This window comes from Bufo gargarizans, unplaced genomic scaffold (assembly GCF_014858855.1).
Source record: "Bufo gargarizans isolate SCDJY-AF-19 unplaced genomic scaffold, ASM1485885v1 fragScaff_scaffold_685_pilon:::fragment_4:::debris, whole genome shotgun sequence".
Classification (NCBI taxonomy): domain Eukaryota; kingdom Metazoa; phylum Chordata; class Amphibia; order Anura; family Bufonidae; genus Bufo; species Bufo gargarizans.
The window spans coordinates 130214-148060 of NW_025334164.1; the positions used below are offsets into that span (position 1 = coordinate 130214).

General features: G+C 43.4%; 1 protein-coding gene across 3 annotated transcripts in view; it reads left to right on the forward strand.

Annotated features, from left to right (window-relative positions):
- Nucleotides 1-17847, forward strand: part of LRRCC1 (leucine rich repeat and coiled-coil centrosomal protein 1) — a 68691-nt gene that overhangs the window by 15132 nt on the left and 35712 nt on the right. For all 3 annotated transcript variants that reach the window (XM_044273444.1, XM_044273445.1, XM_044273446.1), the window contains 6 exons: nucleotides 1981-2148; nucleotides 6752-6924; nucleotides 14287-14502; nucleotides 14590-14795; nucleotides 16208-16409; nucleotides 16760-16908. In XM_044273444.1, coding sequence (XP_044129379.1) covers nucleotides 1981-2148; nucleotides 6752-6924; nucleotides 14287-14502; nucleotides 14590-14795; nucleotides 16208-16409; nucleotides 16760-16908 — 1114 coding nt within the window. The remainder of the gene's footprint in view (nucleotides 1-1980; nucleotides 2149-6751; nucleotides 6925-14286; nucleotides 14503-14589; nucleotides 14796-16207; nucleotides 16410-16759; nucleotides 16909-17847) is intronic.

The window sequence follows — 17847 nt, forward strand, 5'->3', positions numbered from 1 at the left end:
AGGTTACTGCTACCATAGGTATAGTGCAAATCGTAGCCATACTGAGTATATTATCGCGGGTCCAGATCAACCGGCATATCTACAGAAGCCATAAGCATGAAAACAATTGGCTTAAGTTCTGCATGTGACGCCATTCCCCATAGCAGTTAGGGGGATTTCAGCCACATGTGGCAGCCACAGGGTATAAACCCAGCCTTAAAGGGGTATTCCCATCTGAAACAATGGGGGCATATTGTCTGAGGTGGGACCCGCGCTTACAACGAGAATGGAGCGGTGAAGGTGGTGGCCGGAGGACCCTGGGTTTTCCCATAATGCACGGACACTGCTCCTATTCATTTTTATGGCGCCAACAGAAATAGCCGAGCCAGCATGCGCAGTGCGCCCTCCACAATTTTAGAGGCTCTGTTCTCGGTGTAGTTGCGGGTCCCAGAGGTGGGACCCGCACCTATCGGACTATGGGAGCGTATCCTCGAGATATGCCCCCATCGTCTGAGGTGGGAAAACCCATTTAAAGTGGGGTTTCTGGGTTGTTTTATTTTATCAAAGTGCTAGGAGGCTTGTAAAATAACCTCACCCCTCCTACTCCGTGCTGCCATCTTCTTTCCTGAGGTGCAGCCAGTGAAATATTGTTGTGGCTGCAGCAGTCACGTCTCATATGCCACTGCAGTGAATCACTGGCCTCAGAGGTGCATGGCATTACACTGCTAAGGCCAAAGATCGCCTGCGCTGGTATACAGGACGTCCCCCAGCTGCCGCCAAAACAGTACATCCCTGGGTGCAACCCAGGGAAGAGGTCAGGGGGTAAGCACTGGATTGGAGGGAATGCAGGAAAGTAAGTTTAAAGTGTTTTAATTATTTTAGGCTACTTTCACACTAGCGTTAATATTTTTCCAGTGTTGAGATCCATCATAGGGTCTCAATACTGGGGAAAAAAACGCTTCCGTTTTGTCCCCATTCATTGTTACTCTATACGAGTGTATTACTGTAGTGCAGCGGCGGCATGAAGCGCACGGCGTCATAGCAACCAGTGACGCCGTGCGCTCTTGCTCTCAGCAGGAATCCAGGCCGTGTTACCACGGACCGCTCACGGCCGCGTGCATTCGGCTTTAAACTGTAAAAACCTTTTGAGCTTTAAGGCTCAATTCACTCCTCTGTGTACTTTGTGTGGGGTCATGTACAGTATTTCTTGTGAAAAACAGAAGAAATCCTTTCCTTTGGTAGAGGGCCTTTCTGGAGATGTTGGTGCAACCTTAGAAATGTCACAAAATGTCATTTTGATGCGTTTTTTTTACTGCTACAGAAAAGGCCCGGCATGAAAACCCGGCCCTAATGTAACCCCCTGGCTTGTGCTGCTCGGTGTGTTTTCTGTGCAGTCTGTTACTAGTTACTTATTAGCTGCTGGTTAATGAGCTTCATAGTGGGAGTCAGACACAGATATTACTATGGATGCGTTCACAGTTGGCCGACAGTTACTGACATCTGGCCCTATGTCACCTCCCTAAATTACTAAAGGGGAACGGGACTATGTCACCAGGAAATTCACTGTTAAAACAGACTTAATGTGTGATAGCATCAATGATCTATACACAGATGAGCAGTTCGGTGCATCGTGGGCACTCAGTGCACCCTTGCTCCTCTGCCAGTCCCTCCCTCTCCTTGATTGACAGTGCCAGGCGAGATGACAACGCAGGAACCTGGCAGAGGAAGCAGGAGGAACAAGGGTGCACGGAGTAGGTTGCTCCCGTCCTGTGGGAACTTAAAGGGGTTTTCCCGGCCTTTATGGCATATCACTAGGATATGGCACAGATGTCCGATAGATGCAGGTCCCACCTCTGGGAACCACTCCTGTCCCCAGAGTGAAGGAAGAGCAGCCACCCTCCGTTCCCCGTTATGGGAGTTCCAGAAACAGCGGAGCCAGCTATGGCTGACATATTACATTAGTTGATCGTAGCCGTTCGTTGTTATTCTCTTGTTTTCCAGGATTAATTCCTCTTCATGGGCGGAATCACAAGCTCAGCCACCTGTATCTACATAGCAACTGCATTAGCGGCCTAACCCAAGTGTTACACGGCATGATGGGATTGCACGGTTTAGTCCACCTGACACTAGAGCAGGATGGCAAAGGCAACCCCGTCTGCTGTACAGAAGGTTTGTATATTTTGTATAGATTTATGTTTTTGTGATCGGCTATGGTAGTAATGACCAGTTCTAGCTGATTGTCTGTCTGGATTCTGAATCCCCGGAAATCAGGACAAGATCTTTTCTAAAAGGGGTTGTCCTTATCAGACAACCCCTTTAATGCAATCCTGTTGAGTGACTTAAAGGGATTCTGTCGCCTCTTTTTACCCTACAGAGATGCGGACATGCATGGCTAGATCACCGCTAGCACGTCCGCAATATACCTGTCCCATATCTGAGTGGTTTTATTGAGTGTAAAACATGATTTTATATATATGTAAATCAGCTTGGTAAGGAGCCCAAGGGGCTGCACTAACCGTTCTGGAGCCCAGCCATGCCCTCCTGTGAAGGAGCTCGGCACCACCTGTAACCAGCAATCTCCCCCTTGCTACTTGCGAAGTCAGATCGCCGCATTCTCGCGATGCGCAGTGCTGGCATAGCGTTCCTTCCCTGTGCTGGCATCAGCCTCAGGGAAGGAACTGTGCATGCGCGAGCTCACGCACCGTGAGGTTACGGCGATCTGACTTTGTGAGCAAGGAGGAGATTTGTGGATACAGGCGATGGCTAGCTGGGCTCCAGAACGGTTAGTGCAGCCCCTTGGGCTCCTTACCAGGCTGGATTACATATATATAAAATCATTTTTTACATTCAATAAAACCACTCAGAGATATGGGACCGGTATATTGCAGACATGCTAGCGTCAATTTAGCCGTGCATGTCCGCATCTCTATAGGGTAAAAAGAGGTGACAGAATCCCTTTAAAGCGGCTCTGTCACCAGAATCAACCCTATTAAACCAGACATACTGGCTGCTAGGGCTCATCATGCTGATTAAAACAGTACATTTCCTTTGTCTGTATGAAAGTTTCAAGAGCCCAGCCATGCCCACTATGAAGGTGCCCAGTACCACCCCGCATCCCCAAAATCAACCTCTTGCTCCCCCCAACGTCACAGAGTTGAAGCGCCGTAATCTTGCACATGCATGAGTACGCGACATGTCAGTGTTGGCATGGTGTTCCTTCCCTGTGCTGGCATCAGCCTCAGGGAACGAACTGCGCATGTGTTAGCTGTCATGCATGAGATTACGACGCTTCAACTGTATGACGTCGGGGGAGCAAGGAGAAGATTGGGAGAATGCGGGGCAGTGCTGAGTTTAGTACAGAGTGTGTATAATATATATATATATATATATATATATATATATATATACACAGTACAGACCAAAAGTTTGGACACACCTTTTCTCATTCAAAGAGTTTTCTTTATTTTCATGACTATGAAAATTGTAGATTCACACTGAAGGCATCAAAACTATGAATAAACACATGTGGAATTATATACATAACAAAAAAGTGTGAAACAACTGAAAATATGTCATATTCTAGGTTCTTCAAAGTAGCCACCTTTTGCCTTGATTACTGCTTTGCACACTCTTGGCATTCTCTTGATTAGCTTCAAAAGGTAGTCACCTGAAATTGTTTTCACTTCACAGGTGTGCCCTGTCAGGTTTAATAAGTGGGATGTCTTGCCTTATAAATGGGGTTGGGACCATCAGTTGTGTTGTGGAGAAGTCGGGTGGATACACAGACTGTTAGCTGCTTTTTTCTTTCCATAATACAAATTCTAAGTAAAGAAAAACGAGTAGCCATCATTACTTTAAGAAATGAAGGTCAGTCAGTCCGAAAAATTGGGAAAACTTTTAAAGTGTCCCCAAGTGCAGTCACAAAAACCATCAAGCGCTACAAAGAAACTGGCTCACATGCGGACCGCCCCAGTAAAGGAAGACCAAGAGTCACCTCTGCTGCAGAGGATAAGTTCATCCGAGTCACCAGCCTCAGAAATCGCAGGTTAACAGCAGCTCAGATTAGAGACCAGGTCAATGCCACACAGAGTTCTAGCAGCAGACACATCTCTAGAACAACTGTTAAGAGGAGACTGTGTGAATCAGGCCTTCATGGTAGAATATCTGCTAGGAAACCACTGCTAAGGACAGGCAACAAGCAGAAGAGACTTGTTTGGGCTAAAGAACACAAGGAATGGACATTAGACCAGTGGAAATCTGTGCTTTGGTCTGATGAGTCAAAATTTGAGATCTTTGGTTCAAACCACCGTGTCTTTGTGCGACGCAGAAAAGGTGAACGGATGGACTCTACATGCCTGGTTCCCACCGTGAAGCATGGAGGAGGAGGTGTGATGGTGCTTTGCTGGTGACACTGTTGGGGATTTATTCAAAATTGAAGGCATACTGAACCAGCATGGCTACCACAGCATCTTGCAGCGGCATGCTATTCCATCTGGTTTGCGTTTAGTTGGACCATCATTTATTTTTCAACAGGACAATGACCCCAAACACACCTCCAGGCTGTGTAAGGGCTATTTGACCATGAAGGAGAGTGATGGGGTGCTGCGCCAGATGACCTGGCCTCCACAGTCACCGGACCTGAACCCAATCGAGATGGTTTGGGGTGAGCTGGACCGCAGAGTGAAGGCAAAAAGGCCAACAAGTGCTAAGCATCTCTGGGAACTCCTTCAAGACTGTTGGAAGACCATTCCAGGTGACTGCCTCTTGAAGCTCATCAAGAGAATGCCAAGAGTGTGCAAAGAAGTAATCAAAGCAAAAGGTGGCTACTTTGAAGAACCGTGCCCTCAGCTTGCTGTCTAACCCTGTCAATCAAGGGGAGGGGGGGGGTTACATAGCAGTGCTCAGAATATTCAGTATCTTAGTGCTTGAACTGCTCATTTGCATATGAATAAAAGAAAGGTATCGATTTAATCAGCATGATTAGCCCTACCAGGCAGTATGTCTGGTTTAATAGGGTTGATTCTGGTGACAGAAGCTCTTTAATTAACGTGTCATGTGAATCTGCACGTATCGTGTAAGGGGTTATTTCATTACAAACACTTAAATTCAATACAGGCTGTTCCTGCATAGAACGCCAGGAATCGGGCGGACGGAAATCATTGCGTGCAGCGTTTTTTGTCCAGCCAAATCCCAGCTTATTTCTCGGGTAGTGGCCAGATCTCAGACGTTCCCTATTATAGTTAACGGGGCCGACGGGTATTCAGGTAACATCCAGAGAACTCCGGCAGGCTGTTCTCTTCAAGAACAGCCTGAAGGGGAGCTGTGCCACAAATGTGAAAGTAGGGTGAGGGTCTAACCGCTGGGGCACCCACTTATCACAAGAACCACTCCACCGCTCCATTCATCTTGTGCTTGTACACAGGGTCCCCGTTCTTATGATCAACAGGGACCCCAGTGGTCAGACAATTATGCCCTAGTCTGTGTATAGGGTAAAAGTGTTTGTATGAGTTGTCCAGTCAAGGTTTTCACTTTTCTAATACAATTTCTTTCAGTAAACGAAAACATTTTTGCACAGATTTTCATCATACGGTGGTTAAAGCATAAAAACAAGCATTCGTCCAACAGCTTTCTAAGTTGAATGGCTTCCTTTACAGCTTGTGTTATATCCCAGAGCTGAACTCCTCTGCAAACAGCCAGACAGACACCTTACAGCTGAGCTGAACTTGAAGGGAATCTGTCACCTGGTTTGGCCAGATTTTTGTATTATGCAAATGAACCCTGAAGGTGCCCAGAGGGGCATTATTCATCACCCTCTGAGCCCAGTAACGCCCCCCTGCAGTGCCTAAACCGTCTTTATTTTGAGCCCAAGCACGCCTCCTCGTTGTGCAGTATGGTCCCACACCCTAGTTTAACAGCGCCGCCCTCTCCGCTACGTCAACTAATTCATTCAAGCCACCTGGAATCTTCAATTCGTTTGTCTGAAATCTCGCGTAGGCGCAGTACCGCCTACTGCCTGCGCCTGTGCGATCCAACTGCTCCTGAGGGCAACAGCCTCAAAAGTGTCACTGGGCATGCGCTGAGCCCAGTGACGTATTCGTATCGCTGTTGCCCTCAGGAGCTATTGGATCACACAGGAAGTAGGCGGTACTGCGCCTGCGCGAGATTTCAGACGGACGAATTGAAGATTTCAGGTGCGTGGCTTGAATGAATTAGTTGACGTAGCGGAGGGGGCGCGCTGTTAAACTAGGGTGTGGGACGATACTGCACAACGAGGAGGCGTGCTTGGGCTCAAAATAAAGGCGGTATAGGCACTGCAGGGGGGCATTACTGGGCTCAGAGGGTGAAGAATAACGCCCTTCTGGGCACCTTCAGGGTTAATTTGCATAATACAAAAATTGCTTTTTTTTAGCAAAATGAAAGCATGAATATAAGAAAGAAAACCACTGCAGGAGATAAAGTATTTTATTAAACATGGCAATGGTGACAGCTTAATATGGTCAAACCAGGTGACCGATTCCCTTTAACGATTCTAGATTTTACTACTTCAAATTATTGTACTCTACCTGATGTATCAGTTATACATCTCTGACCAAGCTCTATGCAAACATGGAGCTAGCAATACATGACAGGAGATTTACTCTCTGAAGGCTAAAGAATTGTGAACGGAGCTCTGGACTTTAGTACAGACTGTAAATCAGGGCCAGTAGAAAATAGGTAGCCTTTATAAGTAACGTCCTTGCCTCCTTTAAACAGCATGTTATCTCCTACTTAGGATACAGAGATTTGATTCTTGGAAATTTGCCACAGTTGAAAGCTCTTGATGGGATAAGTAGATCGGGCGAATCTGTTATTGGATTTGATATAGATTCAGCAGATCTGCCTAATCTGGAGTTCCTGGAGTATCTGATTACATGTGACAATGACACAGCGGAGAAAGATCTAAAGGTAATTATTCTCAGTTCCAGCATTCTACACATAAAGTATACGGGGGGTCATTTATTAAGACTGGTGGTTTAGACGCCGGTCTTCATAACCCTGGCAGGGGATCCGCTGAAGTCATGAAGAAAAATGCCTCTTTCTCCCTGTATGCCTTAATAATGTGTCATATAAGAAATATAGTATCATTGGGTGATGTGCCCAGAGGCTCTCATGGAGAGTGCCCTAAAGCAGCCTTGCTAGCGTGATAGACATCTAATCATGGATCTCCACTACAGACTTGGCTTTACCATATTGTGCTCTCAGTTGTGTATATTTTATATAAAAAATGTATTAGTAGACCTTGGCAGACCCAAATTAGCTCTGCGAGAGATATTTCGCCTGAGGGGACTGTTCCCATAACTGCGCACAACATCAGTGCCAACCCAAACCAAAGCGGTAGCTGTGCCAATCATCTGGACGTGTTCTATTAAAAAATCCCCAGAAGGAAACGGGGTAACTATTTTAATAGTTTGTTCGTGCAAATTAGCAAATTTAAAAATAAAGAGCTAAACCCCTTATAAAACTGGAAGAAAAATAGTAAAAAAAAGTGTGAAAAAACATCCTTATCATTCACAAAAAAATCATCAAAAATTATTTTGGAATCCAAACAAATAAGAATGTTAGGGCCCCCTTTAGGTTCAGGCCAAGTTTAGCAACAACATTTTCGTTATTTTTTTTTTCCCCCCGCCTTCCAAGAGCCATAACTTTTTTTTCTATTTTTCTGTCAGCCTAGGCATATGAGAACTTGTTTCAGGGCAGGTTGTATTTTTAGTGGCACCATTTAAAGGGTTATTCCCATCTCAGACATTGGGAACATATTGGTAGGATATGCCCCAATGTCTGATAGGTGTGGGTCCCACACCTATGCTTAGAAAGAAGCCCGAAAAGTCCCGGAGGGAGCTCCATGCATGCGTGGCCACCCTCCGAACCCCTTAAACGCCAAATTCAACACCGATCGCTTCATCTGTGAGGTGAGGCAGAGGGGTGCGGCTCCCTTTGCCTTCTGATCGGAGCACCCGCAGTGAAATTGGTTGAGATTGGCTCCAATCGGTTACCATGGCAGCATGGACTCTTCTGAAGCCTTCCAGGCCTTCCATGGTAACCTTCCTGCTGAACTGTGCATGAGGCACAGCTTAGCAGGGAGAGTGTCAGAGTCCTATTCACCCTAATAGATGTCTATTAGGGTGAATAGGACAAGGTATCAAGGGGACTAATAGTTATTAAACAAAAGTTTTAAAAAAATGTAAAAATAAACTTCAATATATTAAAAGTTTAAATCACCCCCTTTCACAATTTACATATAAAAATATATGAACAATTAAAAAAAAACATTGGGTATCAGCGGGTCCGAAAATGTCTGAACTATTAAAATATTTGTAGAGATTTCCTGTGCAGTGAACACCATAACAGAGAAAAAATGAAAAGCGTGTGATTTGCCTTTTTTTTTTTTTGTCACCTTGTCCCCCCAAAAATTTAATAACTGTAATCAAAAAGTCGTACATACTACAAAAATGGTACCAATAAAAACAAGCCCTCATACAACTCTGTAGACCCAAATATAAAAAAGTTATGGCTGTCAATGCAAAGAAAATTTAGACTTTTAATAAAACAAAATAAATGCTATATAATTTGGTTACGCCATAATCTGCAGAATGAGCTGCAGAATAAGGTAATAAGGTAGTTATGAACCCCCCAGTCTTGGCAGAATATTTTATTTTTTATTTTATTTTTTTATTTAGCCCCACAAATATTTTCTCGTTTTTAAATACAAGACATAATAAATTAAATGGTGGCATTAAAAAATGCATCTTGTGCCTCAAAAAATACGCCCTTATATGGCTATGTGAACGGAAAAATAAAAAAGTTATGGTGATTAGAACGTGGGGAGGAAAAATAAAAAATACAAGAATGAAGTGGTTAATGTTCCGACACAGCACTCATACAGCACTTTGCTGGACCAACGAGAGAGCTGTGCTCCTGCACACTTCTCTCTCTCTCTGCCTGACACCGATCTGTGTGTTCAGTGCAGGCAGGAGAGGAAGATTCTTCAGCACATGGAGAGGACTGTGAGAAACACCTCCCTCCACATGCTGAGCAACTCTGACTCAGTGTAGCTAAAGGACTTTTGATGATGTCACCAGTGGGAGGAGTCAGACCAGTAAGAAGAGGACTACACAATGGACACTGTATTGTTATATACACTGTAGCTTGTGATGTTTATACTCCCTTCATTCGACATTGCTGTTTCAATGTTCCAAAAATGACACACTATTATTAACAGGAGTTGACCATAAAATATTAACCCACTGTACCCTAGACTAAAGTTTGTGATATTGACCCCTCCACTCCATTGCACATTAAATTAGTACTCCTTATATTCCGGTAAGTCTTATAGTCCGAAAAATACAAGTATATTTACTTTTTTCTGTATCTTTTTTTTATATTAAAAAAACTTTTTAAAATGTAAAATTATTATTATTTTATTTAGTCCAAGGATCGATTGATTGATTAATTACACAGTGCACTGCAATACTACTGTATTGCAGTGTATTGTGATTTTATCGGCATCCTATTGAAGGGGCTGTCTCATTTAGATAATGTATCATGGCAGTTAAGTGTCTGGCGGGCGTCTGACTGCGGTGGACACTAGAAGGGGCACTATGCTCCCGGTTTGAATGGAGCTGTAGACACGCATGCTTGTCCGTTCCTTCATTTATCTCTATGAGACTGCTGGAGATAGCTGAGTGCTTTGTCTTTGGCTGTCTCCAGCAGCCCAGTACCTGAATAGAGCAGTAACGCGCACACGTGACTGCTACTCTGGTCAAATAGGGGAGAGTAGGCCCCCATTCTTGTGATCAGTGGTTGCCCCAGCATTTGCACCACGGCCAATCAGACCCTTATCTCCACTGCTGTGGATAGCGGATAACTTGCCTTAATGGGACAACCTCTTTAACAAACACTCGTTGCTATGCTAACCACTCATGGCGGGCAGTGGGGTGAAGAGAATGCAGTAATTCATAACCTTATAAAACTATATTTTTTTTAGTCCTATTAGGGAACTTCAAAATCTGATCACTTCTCTACTGCAATTGAGCAAACGTCAAAGGGAGAAATGCCATGTATAGGGCAAATCAAGACCCAAATTTCTATTTGCTTAGGCTAATTTCACATTTGCAGCACAGCTCTCCAGCAGAGAACAGCCTGCCAGATATTACTGGAGGTCCGGATGCTACCCAGCATATTATTCAGGGATTTGGCCCAAAAAAATCCGCTGCATACAGTAGTTTCTGTCTGGCCAATTCCCGGCATTCTTCGCTGAAACAGCCTGCCGGAGAGGTGTGCCGGAAATGTGAAACAAGCTTTACGTGAAAATCTCCTATAAATTGTCACTACATTCTCAAAAAATCTGACAGGATCAATAAGAGACCTGGAGTATTAGCACACAAATGACAAGTGTTTAGAGCCTTGTTTTCCAAGGTATTGTGTATAAATGTAATACGACCCTACTAGATTAACAGCCATTGTTAAAGGGAATGTGTCATCAGAAAATGACCTATTTAGATCTGGGGGCCGCATGCGGCCCCCAGAGCCAAGGTTTGCCGCCCCCGTCCTCCTGGACAGAAATACAGATGATCGTGTGATTAGCTGTGTTTCTGCCATGAGCGCCGCCCAACAGAGCATTACATATCTTGCTCCCGGCTGTCAGTGACAGAACGACACCGGAGGGGAAGGCAGAAGTGTATCGGCGCTTCTGCCTTCTCCTCAGATATGGGGGCAGAGGGGGCAGAGCTGCAGGGTTAGGAGACCCTTCTCAGCTCTGCCTTGTACAATACCCCCACAGCAGGCTGGTTTACCCTGTAACTGGGGCTCCTTTGGATGCCCCAGTTACAGTGGATAAAGTGCAAAAAAAGTCTCCCATTATCTCCCCTACGTCTTTCAGTGACCTCTTGGAGACAAATTATGTGGAAAAAATATATAAAAAAAAATAAGTTAAAAAATTATTTTAAAAAAATAAAATAAACACAAATGAAAAAATAAAATAAAAATGATGTGACTAAAAAATAGAAAATTTATAAAAATATATAAAAGGAAAAATTGCAAAATATAAGAGTGTTCACTGACCCCCTTGGGGGACATATTATGTCGCAAAAATATATTTAAAAAAATACGGTAGTAGAAAATTTATAAGAAATAAATAAATATATATAAGTGTTCATTGTCCCCCAACAGTCTTTTTATGATCTCTTGGGGGACCTATTATGTGTCAAAAATATATAAAAAAATAAGTAATAAACCAATTATAAAAAAATAATACAATAAAGTATTAATAAAATGGGGGGCAGTGGGTGGTAATAACCAATGAACGCCATCCTCTGCATTGAAGGAAAGCGCTGATTTATGAATAGGAGGCAGGATGGAAGGAAATGTCGCCACTTTTCCAGGTTTTTCCTGCAGCATTGCCCCTGAAACTGAAGATTTATACAGTGGGGCAAAAAAGTTTTTAGTCAGCCACCAATTGTGCAAGTTCTCCCACTTAAAAAGATGAGAGGCCTGTAATTTTCATCATAGGTGTACCTTAACTATGAGTGACAGAATGAGAAAAAAAAATCCAGAAAATCACATGGTCTGATTTTTAAAGAATTTATTTGCAAATTATGGTGGAAAATAAGTATTTGGTCAATGACAAAAGTTCACCTCAATACTTTGTTATATACCCTTTGTTGGCAATGACAGAGGTCAAACGTTTTCTGTAAGTCTTCACAAGGTTTTCACACACTGTTGCTGGGATTTTGGCCCATTCCTCCATGCAGATCTCCTCCTAGAGCAGTGATGTTTTGGGGCTGTCGCTGGGCAGACAAAGGTTTTCTATGAGGTTGAGATCTGGAGACTGGCTAGGCCACTCCAGGACCTTGAAATGCTTCTTACAAAGCCACTCCTTCGCTGCCCGGGCGGTGTATTTGGGATCATTGTCATGCTGAAAGACCCAGCCACGTTTCATCTTCAATGTCCTTGCTGATGGAAGGAGGTTTTCACTCAAAATCTCACGATACATGGCCCCATTCAGTCTTTCCTTTACACGGATCAGTCGTCTTGGTCCCTTTTGCAGAAAAACAGCCCCAAAGCATAATGTTTCCACCTCCATGCTTCACAGTAGGTATGGGGTTCTTTGGATGCAACTCAGCATTCTTTCTCCTCCAAACACGACGAGTTGAGTTTTTACCAAAAAGTTCTACTTTGGTTTCATCTGACCATATGACATTCTCCCAATCCTCTTCTGGATCATCCAAATGCTCTCTAGCAAACTTCAGACGGGCCCGAACATGTACTGGCTTAAGCAGGGGGACACGTCTGGCACTGTAGGATTTCAGTTCCTGGCGGCGTAGTGTGTTACTGATGATAGCCTTTGTTACTTTGGTCCCTGCTCTCTCCAGGTCATTCATTAGGTCCCATTAGGTGAGAACTTGCGTGGAGCCCCAGATCGAGGGAGATTATCAGTGGTCTTCCATTTTCTAATAATTGCTCCCACAGTTGATTTCTTCACACCATGCTGCTTGCCTATTGCAGATTCAGTCTTCCCAGCCTGGTGCAGGTCTACAATTTAGTTTCTGGTGTCCTTCGACAGCTCTTTGGTCTTGGCCATAGTGGAGTTTGGAGTGTGACTGTTTGAGGTTGTGGACAGGTGTCTTTTATACTGATGACAAGTTCAGACAGGTGCCATTAATACAGGTGACAGTGGAGGACAGAGGAGCCTCTTACAGAAGAAGTTACAGGTCTGTGAGAGACAGAAATCTTGCTTGTTTGTAGGTGACCAAATACTTATTTTACCAAGGAATTTACCAATGAATTCATTAGAAATCCTACAATGTGATTTCCTGTATTCTTTCCTCCATTCCGTCTCTCATAGTTGAAGTTTACCTATGATAAAAATTACAGGCCTCTCATCTTTTTAAGTGGGAGAAGTTGCACAATTGGTGGCTTACTAAATACTTTTTTGCCCCACTGTACCACTGTACTTACCTTCTCCATGCCGCCCTGGTCCTTGGTGCTGCCTGCATCTTCCAGTTCCCGCACTGTTTACACCTGGCAGGGCATGGACATGGTCACATACACCGCTTCAGTGGTGACGTGCTGCTTGTGTCCACGTTATCGCTGAAGCCAGTCGTTGGCTTGAGAGATGCATGTGACCATGGCCATGCACTGCCAGGTGAAAACAGCGCAGGGACCGGAAGATGGAGGCAGTGGGGAGGACCGAAGTGCTGGGGAGCAGGTAAGTTTAACTCTTCGGTTTCCAGGGGCCATGCTGCAGGAACATGTTAAAAATTCGTTTTTACTGGGGAAAACCCTTTAAGCCCCTAATACACTGTGAGATATTCAGGTCAGTTACTGGGAACCAATGCTCATAGGAGTGCTCATTCATGATAACTGGCCTGTATAAATGTGCCGCCGTCGGCTGACAAACTACAACAGCCAGTATGCATACTTGCGCTGCTGTTCTCAGAACTCCCATAGAAATGGGTAGAGCATGCTGAGAATTGTACAACAATGAACAGCTGGAGTGCCAAAGGTTGCTGACCCCTGAACTAAATGAAGGAGAAATGATTGTGATAGCGATTTACATTGGCCTGCGTAATAGGCTGATGCAAATCAGCACCGCTCAACATTTTTTTTAAATTCATTTGTGGTCCCTTTAAATAGAGCGATGTGACAGGCTGTGCACCCCTGGTTTAGATCATGTTTTTATGTTTAACATATTTTTAAAGATTTTTTAATGATATTTTTAATTCTCAATGTCCCATATTTATATTTAAACAAAAAACATAAAATCCTGCAGATTTCACACCGGCCACTAAGCCTATTCATAGCCGCCACGTCTGTGGAGATCACTTTACTGCCGTTATCTGCTTATCTATCATTCTAATCCTGCCTGTAATGATATCACCTCTATGTATAGATAAGACAGGATCCATCATTCACAACAAGTGATTGACAAAGCTTCTGTATTCTTTACTTGTACAATGACCTCTGCACAGGTCACAGAGCATGCCTAGAAGACTCTGCCATAGAAGTCAATAAGGTCTCCTCCTGACCATTGTGTCTAAGGACCATGGGGCTGCCGTAAAGCAGTTTTCTTAATGCTTTCTAAATGTCGTTAAGAACAGCTCAGGCAAGATGGCCGCCCCCATAATCATGTTCAGGAAATAGAATAAATAAATCTGCAATCAGAAAATAAAAACAGATTAGAATAAAGATGTCGCTATCTGGTTTTAACTGCCAGATGAAAACATTTGGTGAGACATTTCCTTTAACACATTTCATTCCTGTCATTAGGATTCTACAAGTGTTCCAGTTGTAACACCCCAAATAGACAAGGTTTTATCTCAATACCGAAAACGACCTGTTACTTCTGGCTCGGAATATAAAAGCTGTACAGATGTTACTTCTTCCTCTGAGCAAGACTTGATGAAAATTCAAGATGCCAACAACATGCTGCGAGAAATGAGGATTAAGAAGTTAGAAGATCAGATATCGGAACTTCTGAAGAAGGTTTGAAAGTAGAATTTATTATGCCACACGACACCTAGTCCTTTCATTTCTTCATATTTCAAGGTTGAAAATACATATGTATTGCAGGGTTTCAATTCCCAAACAGATCGAGAAGAAAACATTTTGAAACCCAAGAGAGACACTGACCTGACAACAGAAAGTGACTGTGAAAGCAGCAAAGAAAATGTAAAGACCTCTGTAACAAAGAGGAGCAAAATCCCTAACTCTCGAAAGAACAGCCAGAGTCCGAAATGCCACAGTCTTCAAAAAAACAGGACACAATCTCTAAGCAGGTATCCCTATAGTTTTGTATAGTTTTTCTGATGGGTCTGGAATTGTGTGGTATTTTCTGTTGCACTGGACAGAGAATACTCAGCTCTTGTCCCCAGGGCTCACTACCTGACACAATATGGCCAATGTTTTGGATGTATAAAGATGCCAAAGTACCTAGTGGAAACCTCATGGGAGGCATAGAAACTTCAGGCACTGGTTGCTTCTAAAGGCTATGTATACCCTTTGGGAGCATTTTTTTAAATGATTGCATTGTACTCATTTTGAGCTAAAAATATTTTTTTAAGTGGTCTTTATTTAAAATATGGCGTCCTTTTTTCTGTGCAGAGCTGAGATGCTCTAGTAGCATGCTTTGGATTTCCTGTCTTTTCAGTCAGACCAGGAGCTGACCGACTCCCTATCTCTGCTCTCTGACCTTCTGATCTTACTGATAAGAATGTGGCTTAAATAAGTGTTTATGACCTCTCAGTAGTTTAGAGATAAGGTTTATTAGAAGACTGGCACAGAGTGGAATTGCCAGTCACACGGCTAGAAAAACAGTTAACTCTTTGTGACAGAATGGCTCAATATTTTTAATAAAGGTCAATTGAAAAAATTATTTTTAGCCAAAAATAAGTAAAATGCAATCATGAAAAAAAATTGCCTCCGATGGTGTAGAAAGCCTGTAAGCTCAGGACACCAGTACTCACTGTAAGAATTACTAAGTGCTGTTACTGAGCCTGTCTGTCTGCACTTTGTGGCTTAGTTGCTGTGGCCCCTAAATGCTTTCACTTTGCAGTAAAACCACTCAAAGTTGATTTTGGAATATCTAGGAGGGAAGAAATTTCACAAACTGACCTGGTGCAGCAGAGGTTTCCTATTACAGGACCCTGCTGGCATTCACTGACCTCATTAGAAAGAGCAATTCTTTCACAAATGTTGGTAGAGGCAGACTGCATGGCTAGATGCTGGATTTTATACACCTGTGGCAATGTGACTGAATGAAACACCAGAATTAAATGATAGAGGTGCGTCCCATACTTTTTCCGTATAGTCTACTTCAGAGCCCTATAATATGGTCCACGGTATATGCCTATGATCATTTGTTGTCACTTCTGAACCAATGAGTGATCAGAAGAGACTCTGGGCTTCCTTCACACCGTTTTTTTTTTTTTTTTGCAGTGTCTGTCAAAGGTATACATTGGGAGGATTTCCTGGCATAAATGTCTGATGGATAGGCATACATTGGCATCCGCCAGCCATGGACTCTCGTGTAAAAAAATAAAATAAAAAAATGCAGGCGAAAATGACACTCTTTTGGTCACCTTCAGGTGAATGGGGACCTATGGATAGGTTTTACTTTTGCATGCAGCCAAAGTACACTGAAAGTTGCCCTGGTAGGCAGGCTAAATAATGGTAGTTTACGGTTTTGCAGTGTACCAAAGCAAAGCACAGCAAGGAAAGAGAAAAGTCCCAGTTCCCTTAGGAGAAAAGAGAGTCCGAGCAGCTTGTCTTCAGACAGAGTAGATGGCACAGAACGCAGCAGGACCAAACTTTCAGGAACTCTGAGATCTCCAGTAAGGGTAACGGATCTGGCAGCATCCCGTACCCACGCAGTCGAAGAATCCACATACAGGGTAAGTGGCTGTCCTGTATATTTTATCTGCCAAGAAAGAAGAGCAGTATTAGGCCTCATGCACACCACTGTATTTTTAGTCTGCATTTTTTTGCACATCAGATGTGGACCCATTAATTTCAATGGGGCTCAAAAAAAAACCATATGTCCATTCTGTCATTTCGCTAAAAAAGATAGAACATGTTTGCAAAATGGACAATAATGAGCATTTTTAACAAAGGGTGACACGTGCAAAACGGGAAAATGCGGGATGCACACGACCAGTATCCATATTTTGCAAATCCGGGATTTGTGGAATGCAAAACAGTCATGTCCATGAGGCCTTATAATGGCTTGCATATATTTCGGCAGGCACTGGTTCAGGAATTGGACCAAGAGCGAGAGCGAAGGTGGAAAGCTGAACAACTTGTGGTGAGATTAACAGAGAATATCAAAGGGTTACAAAGCGAGGCAAAGGAAGAGAAAGACATCAACAGCATGGCCATGTACACAACTGACAGGTGGGTAAACTCTTGGCAGTAGAAGAAGCGGGTCAGTCCTTCAATAAATCACTAAAACGTTTAGTTTTTCAGCTTATCCATTTTGTTGAGATCCTTTGTATTACTTCCATCCCAGAGCAGTCGCTCTTGTGAACTGGTGCCTAGAACTGGGCTAAATATGCCAAGTGAGGCTGCACTTCTGTCCTTCCTTAAAATCACATCAATTATGAGCATTTTCAGCTTGCTATGTATTGGAAAAAAAAGCCACATACTTTACTTTTTAATGAAATAAAAATTTGGAAATTGTATTGTATGCTATTATTGATGTATTGCAAAAAAATTGTGATCAAATATATACATAGCTTTAGGTTATCAAAGGTTATCAAGGACTTTAAAATTCAAGACCTATCAGTATTAGATTGGTGAGGGTCAGGCACTTGGCATTTCCACCAATCAGTTGATTGAAAGGGCCTGACAGACACAGCCTTTCCTAAAAGTAGGGAATTGTGCCTGGTACCCATTGAAGGGGAAGCTGCAATCTCTAAACTGCCAGTGCCCCTTCAATCAGCTAATCGGCAGGGGTGTCTGGTGTCAGACACCACTGTTCTGATATTGATGGCCTATTGTAAAGGAGGGTTTACACCGCACAATTGTCAAGCCCATTATCAGATATGAATGTTACTACCAATGCTCATTCTCCATAATAGGCCTGTGTAAATCCGCTGCTAACCACCTAGCACAGGGATCAGCAACCTCCGGCACTCCAGCTGTTGTGAAACTACAACTCCCAGCATGCTCCTTTTACTTCTGTGGGAGTTCAGAGAACAGCCAAGCAAGTGTGCATGATGGGAGATGTAGTTTCACAACACCTGGAGTGCCGGAGGTTGCTGATCACCTAGCACAACGCTGGTTCATTAGGTGAATGATCTGCAGCACGTTAAAACATCCTTCCGGCTTCAG